This window comes from Pavona decussata, unplaced genomic scaffold (genome assembly GCF_977016875.1).
Source record: "Pavona decussata unplaced genomic scaffold, jaPavDecu1.1 SCAFFOLD_210, whole genome shotgun sequence".
In the NCBI taxonomy this organism is placed as follows: Eukaryota; Metazoa; Cnidaria; class Anthozoa; order Scleractinia; family Agariciidae; genus Pavona; species Pavona decussata.
Window position 1 is genome coordinate 181,324 of NW_028145615.1, and position 6,966 is coordinate 188,289.

General features: G+C 39.2%; 1 protein-coding gene across 1 annotated transcript; it reads left to right on the plus strand.

Moving 5' to 3' along the window:
- The first annotated feature begins 421 nt into the window (after positions 1-421).
- Positions 422-6,272, plus strand: LOC146460563 (beta-1,3-galactosyltransferase 5-like). The gene is made up of 2 exons (XM_085088023.1): positions 422-468; positions 5,176-6,272. Exon 2 carries the CDS (start codon positions 5,214-5,216, stop codon positions 6,270-6,272), a length of 1,059 nt encoding a protein of 352 aa, XP_084944149.1. The 5' UTR covers positions 422-468; positions 5,176-5,213.
- Positions 6,273-6,966: the final 694 nt, after the last annotated feature.

Here is a 6,966-nt window from a genome sequence, read left to right on the forward strand (position 1 = left end):
TCTCACTGAAGTGATTTCTCCGTAGACCAGCAAGCACATTTTGCTGGTTTAAAAACAGTGATTCGGTTTCAGTTTCAGTTAAAAAAAAGAGACAATAATGACTCTTTTAATGACATCCAGATCCTCGCTAAGACGAAATGTACATAAGAATAAGCATAAACATAAGACAAGTGTAACGAAGTACAAATTTTTGTTAGTGTCAGCAGTGTATAACGACGGCAACCTATTCTACATCACTGAAACGCAATAACTGACACAAAGTGTAATAACGCAAATTATAATACAATGGCAGGATGCTTTGAGGCCCCTCATTTGAATATTCAAACAATAAAACAGTCAGGTAACAGTTCAAGAAGAGAAACCACACATTTATTGACACTTTTATTTACTTTTATCGCTATCCACTGTCGACTTTCGAAAATCGTCTTCTCGTTTTGCCTGGCGCCATTTACTCAAAGCCCACCGGAGGTAAGTCTTTACCGTACCTAGAACATTTGACTGCAGAGCCCGAGCTGTATTTCGTACCTTTTGGAGCCGGCCGAAATAAGCATTTTTTATATCAGGGTTTGATCAATTTGGACTCGGTGGTTGTTTGTTTAAAATGTGAATTTCCTTCATGTTGTCCCTAGATTCCCTAACATTACACAATAATGTTTCAAAATCATCATTCAGAGCCAATCATTAATTACGCTTGAAAATTAAGGACAGTGGACATTTGCTGTAAACACCTTTTTCCCTTACTGGTGTATTTTCCTCTCCCAAGCCTAATTTAATTAGCAGAGCTCTACAATTAGTTTTATAAATTCTTCTTCCCCTCATTTTTGTAACTGCACAGAGGTAATAGCCAACATGAAAGCTTTGCTCCTTTGGCCATTACGCACTTCTTACCTAGAAGGTAAAATCACTTAAATATAATGTTCTGCATGTTTATTTTCTTACCATAAAATATATTGTATTTCATTTGAATAAGTGTGAATAAAATTGAATTAAATTGAATTGAGAAACGCACGCCTGAACTCAAAAGAAATCACCATCAGTGAGCTCAAAGAAAATTAAAGGGCTGACAATTTTAAACATTTGGCGTTATGAATTAAGAGGCGCTTTTGCCAGCAAATAGTTAGACTAGTAATAATAATAATAATAATAATAATAATATTTCAACCAGGAGACTCTCTCACTGAAGTGATTTCCCCGTAGACCAGCAAGCACATTTTGCTGGTTTAAAAACAGTGATTCGGTTTCAGTTCCAGTTTAAAAAAAAGAGGCAATAATGACTCTTTTAATGACATCTAGATCCTCGCTAAGACGAAATGTACATAAGAATAAGCATAAACACAAGACGAGCGTAACGCAGTACAAATTTTTGTTAGTGTCAGCAGTGTAACGACGGCAACCTATTCTACATCACTGAAACGCAGTTACTGACACAAAGTGTAATATTTAAGGCAAATTGTAATAACTTTTGACGCCTCAAAAGTAATTCCATTTAACTTTTAGACAGCTACTTTAATTAAAAAGGAGAAAAAAGGAAATACAGTGCAGCATGATTCACAGTGAAGAACACCGCAGAAAATATACAGACTGTGATTTTATAGCCTGTGAACAGGCTACGGTAGGGGATAGGACGAAAGAAAACTGGCCGCGAGCGAAGCGAGCCGGGGGTAAACTGTGCCGAGAGGGAAGCTAGACGAGGGTTTCGCTCGCGGCCTTTTCCTTTGCCCTATCCGGCTACGGGAGCCTGTTCACAGGCTAGTGATTTTATAACAGATGTTACTAGCCGGGTACTGTTACGAGACAGATTTTAGAAGTCCAAAGGTTTGGTCCAACTGATTTTATTTCGTGAAGAAAGTTGGGGTTCTTACAGCACAGGATTAGAACATCTGGTGTGCTTACCATTTACGCAAACCACCCGGATGGAAATTTTCGGCATAAATACGAAACGATTTAGCTTGTCTTAACAGAAGATGGATAACATGCAAAATGTATGAACATCAGCTGTAAATCCCAGAAGGAGTAATAAAAATGTATCACTTTGACCAGAAGCCCATAATTTCAGAAGTACTCCAAATGGAACGATGCGTACCATTTGATTTTCCAACTGGAATTTCCGGGTTTTCCATGTAAATGGTAAGCACCCCAGGACTACAGCGTGTCTACAGTGTTTCCACAGAATGCGCTACAGTCTATCTACCGTGTTCTACAGTGTATCTACAGTGAATCTACAGAGTTTAAAGCAGCTATATTTATGTGAAATGCTAAAGTTAATTGGTTTTTCTAAAGTTATTGTTATGCGAAAACTAGGTGTTCGCAGCTGAGAGGAGTCGGATCGTAAAAGGAATTAGAAATTAGATAAAGTTTCTTTGTTCGTGAAAAAATTTGGAAAACTTAAGATATCTGAAAGGCTGAATTCCAATACAGCAATTTAAATCGCTAACCTGAAAGTAATCGAGTTTTACTAAGATCCTGTCGAAACAGATTTTAGTTTAAGGCTAAAAGAAGAGTGAAAATTCAACTGAAAATGATTGAGGTGGCATCAAAGAACCTTGAGGGGTGAAAGTGTGCGAGCGGAGCTAGATTTTAATGAAGCTCACTACCTCCCGCAGTAATCATTATGCGAACTCCGGCTCAAAAGGTGTGAGCGCGCGCGAGCTTAAAACAAACGTTCATTAAAGAAAAGCTATATCATTTCCCAATTTCACAGCTGAAAACACCTTCCAAAAGAAATCATAACTTTTTAAAGACAAGTTTCCAGAGGCGGTGTGTTCCCTAATTCAAAAGTTAATTTGCCGAAAATACTAAGAACTCAGTTTCCATGAAGCAGGAATGTAATACAAGAAAGTAAATAAATATTTAGGCTTGAGTGAAGAATGGAAATAATGGAGTAAAATAAAGCTAAATATTATCGTACGTCTACAGTACTATTTCTGAGCCGGGGCAAGATATATTTCGCTCTCGATTACATACTTCATAAGCGACAGCAATCTGATAACCATAGTCTTGGAATTAATTTGTAAACTGAGAGAAATCTGTTTGGAAATGTTCACCGTGAAACAAACTCAGGGGACTTGATTTACATAAAAACACCAGCGTTCAAACTACGCTGGTGCAAATAAATAGCTTGTAATAGAAATGAGTCAAAATAACAAAAAATGCTACGTGGCTGAGTCAATTTACAAATTATTTTCTCTAACTCTTAGGCTGTCTGCAAAATTGTAACCTGAACTAATTTAAAAACAATTGGAATATTGTAAAGAAAACATATCACTCAGAATATTATTGTATTATATGGTGCTACATTTTACATTGACTACGTGACGTTTTTCTTTACTAGATTTTGCGCCTTTAAGAGTCATTATGACTCAAACGGGTCAATAAATCAAAATCTGAAATATTCAAAGTTCCGTATCAAAAATTCCCTCAGGATATGAGGTAACTACTTCATAAGCATACGTTTAAATTTACAATCATGTGTAAGAATACAATAATATTCCTGAACTGTACGGCAAAATTTATTTCACAATTTTAAAACAGCACTAAGAACAATAGCAAAACTTTTTATTTTAAGTTTTGCTGATTTCAGACTGACTTTTACACTTCCATTGCCGTAATCATTTTATTACCATAATCACTCACGATTTGTTCCCGTCTGTTCTCGTAGCTCACTCGGTCGAGCAACGGACAATCAAATCCGGACGTCGTGGGCGTAATTCCCGCCGAAATCGTTTTTCTCTTTGCCTTGTACGATTTCCCATTTCTTTACTGGGGCTAACACTCAGAAGGATAACCATGCGTTCACTTTGCACTACAACATACACTGATAATTCTCCTAAGGAGAGTGATATGGCTAAAGCGACTTCCTCGGTGGGGAATACTCTGCATAGTAGGCCTCCGTCGTTCGGGGTCGACCATGGGTAGTGTACCTTGTGGTCAGTCACACTACAGCTGGGGCAGCGTCCTGTGTGGCTGATGAAGCCAATGTTGGAACAGTAGTCTCTCCTGCAGTAGCCACATCTAAATGTGGCCTCTGGCTGGCTGACGGGCTCTCACTTCCTTTGACGTACGGTGTCTGCCCTCTTCAGCTAGCTATAGGCTGGGGATCCTGTCCTCCTCCGCCTTGAGCTGGCGCTGAAAAATACTTGACCATATGCTATGGTCATCTGAGATGTCGTTCCAGAGCTTGATGGCGATGCCAAGCGCTCTCATATCACACGGCTTGCAGACGTTTGGGGAATGCTATAGTGTCCACCTAACACAGTACCTTGTGGTCAGTCACACTGCAGCTGGGGCACCGTCCTATGTGGCTACAGTAGTCTCTCTTGCAGTAGCCACATCTAAATGTGGCTTCTGGCTGGCTGACGGGCTTTTACTTCCTTTGACGTACGGTGTCTGCCCTCTTCAGCTAGCTATAGGCTGGGGATCCTGTCCTCCTCCGCCTTGAGCTGGCGCTGAAAAATACTTGACCATATGCTATGGTCATCTGAGATGTCGTTCCAGAGCTTGATGGCAATGCCAAGCGCTCTCATATCACACGGCTTGCAGACGTCTGGGGGATGCTATAGTGTCCACCTAAACTGGCTTTAGAATCAATGAAATGCCACTGTGTGTGTTTGTTGGAAAGTTCAACTATGCAATTCCATCCGGTTGTCTTAATAAAAGATTCAGATAAATCATTTCGCGACGTTTTAGCATCAAACACATGACAAAGGTAAGCTCTAGACAAACCGCATAAAGGCATAATGAGACTGTCTTGCGGAGTTGTTGTTACAATGAAGTTTGTGCATATAAGACAAAACCTATAACAACGACTTTCAAACATTCGTAATCACAGCTTTAGTTCCCGTTTCTTCAGAATTATTGTGGTCTTTAAAAGTTTGGTTGTTTTTAGTTGTTGTTGTTGTGTTTTTAGGCGTCTCTTAACAGCTGACAGCTTGCTATTTTAACCACAAGTAGAAATGCAAGCAGTTAATAGTCAGTTCCAGCTCTTTTTAGATCCTCCACCATTAAATGCTATCATTACTTTACGACTGTCGCTATTTAATTTTCGGGAGGTGATTACTCTGAGAAGTAAACGATATTTTGGCTATTTTTCAGTAGAAAACTAATTATACTTCAATATCTGCCAACAGGAATGAAATACAATGAAATCAACGTATTCTTTTGTGACTCTCTTTCCAGCTCTTCTGAAAGTCAACCTATCAAAGCCTCCCTCAACGATGTCCTTAAGGAGTCTGACACAACTTATCCGCACACCAATGAGGACTGTAAAGCGGAGAAAGTTCATTATCAGTCTTCTGCTGCTAAGCGGGGTTTTGTTTACCATCATTCTTAAAGCATTGGTGAACAAGGATCCGTATCTAACAGCTGTCAAGGATCTGCAAGACCAGAAAGCCTCACACAATGGATTACTCAACAAAAACAACAATTCCCTGGCTTTAAAAACGGAAGCTTTGACAGCGCCGCCAAGCAAAGAACAAGCCATTCCACATAAGACATATTTAATATCTCGAGAACGATGTACCCAAAAGGTATTTCTTTTGATTATGGTACCAACACACCCTGCTTCATTTGATAGAAGATCAGTTATTCGCAAAACATGGGGAACTGATCCATCAATGAAGACAAGATGGAAGACAGTGTTTCTTCTCGGTCAAGTCGCAGGTTACAGCGTTCAGAATGATGAACACTTGGAAGCTGAGGAAATGATGCACAGAGATCTAATACGAGGAGCTCAAAAAGAGCATTATTATAATCTTACCTTGAAGACGCAGATGGGTCTGGAATGGGCGTCAAAATACTGCGATTTTCAGTACCTACTCAAGGCTGATGATGATGTGTTTGTTAATCCGTATTTGTTGACGGACTATCTACGAAAGCCTGTCACACCTAAAACAAAACTTTACACGGGAAGGTGTCGGCATGACGTGATCCCTCTTCGCAAAGGAAAGTATAAAGTATCCCAGGAAGAATACAACAGAACAAGGTATCCAGACTACTGCCTCGGAGCATATCTGTTATCATCAGACATAGTCCACAAGTTAGTGGAAATGTTTGATCTCTGCAAGAAGCCTTTCAAAATGGAAGATGTCTACATTGGTATGTTGATTGAAAAAATGGGTGATGTAAAGGCCAAGGATCACCGATCGTTTAATCACGACAGACGTTGCCGCCTTTTACAGGACGTTTTTGCTCAACATTTAAGCTCAGCAGAATGCATGGGGAAACTTTTCAACCTCGCGATGAAAACTGGAGGAAATAATACCGAACGTTATTAAAGATGAGAAAGAAACGGACGTAATGTTATGCTCTCTGATTTGTCCGCCAAAGCTCTCAGGTGTTTGAATTAAACCTTTAAAGTTCTTCGGTACACTGGTCTTAACAAAGTTTAGAATTTCTCTGTGTAAAGGTTTATTAAAAGTTAAAATGAAAGTAATATACCATTATCAGAAGGGGAAGACATATTCTCTTTCAAAATTGATTAATTAACAAATCGACGGCAGTTTTCTATGGTCTATACTCTTTTAGGCCATAAAATGACGTGAACTGAAATGCCTATAAGAGTATAGACCATAGAAAACTGCCGTCAATTTGTTTTTTATAATAACATGAAAAAGTACGAGCGGATTTGGCTTTTTTTTTTTCGTTGAGAAAGCGCGCGCGTTACATCTGACGTCATTTTTATTGTCTGTACTCTTATAGACAATAGCTACGAGCCAATCAGCGCGCAGAAATTTGGAAAGTTATTGTAAAACATGTTTTTGGAGAGTGGTTTTACCTTCTAGGGAAGAAGTGTGTCGTGGCCAAAGGAGCAAGGCTTTCGTGTTGGCCACTACCTCTGTGCAGTTACAAAAATAAAGGGAGGTAGAATTTAAAAAACTAATTGTAGAGGTTGTTGATTGTAAGCAAGAGTAAATTTGATCGTTACATTTCGAATACTGGGTAAGCATGCGCGCTCGCAGCATAAACAAA

What these genes read in the sequence shown, in the direction of transcription:
- LOC146460563 (XM_085088023.1), top strand. Translation starts at nt 5,214, where the DNA reads ATGTCCTTAAGGAGTCTGACACAACTTATCCGCACACCAATGAGGACT.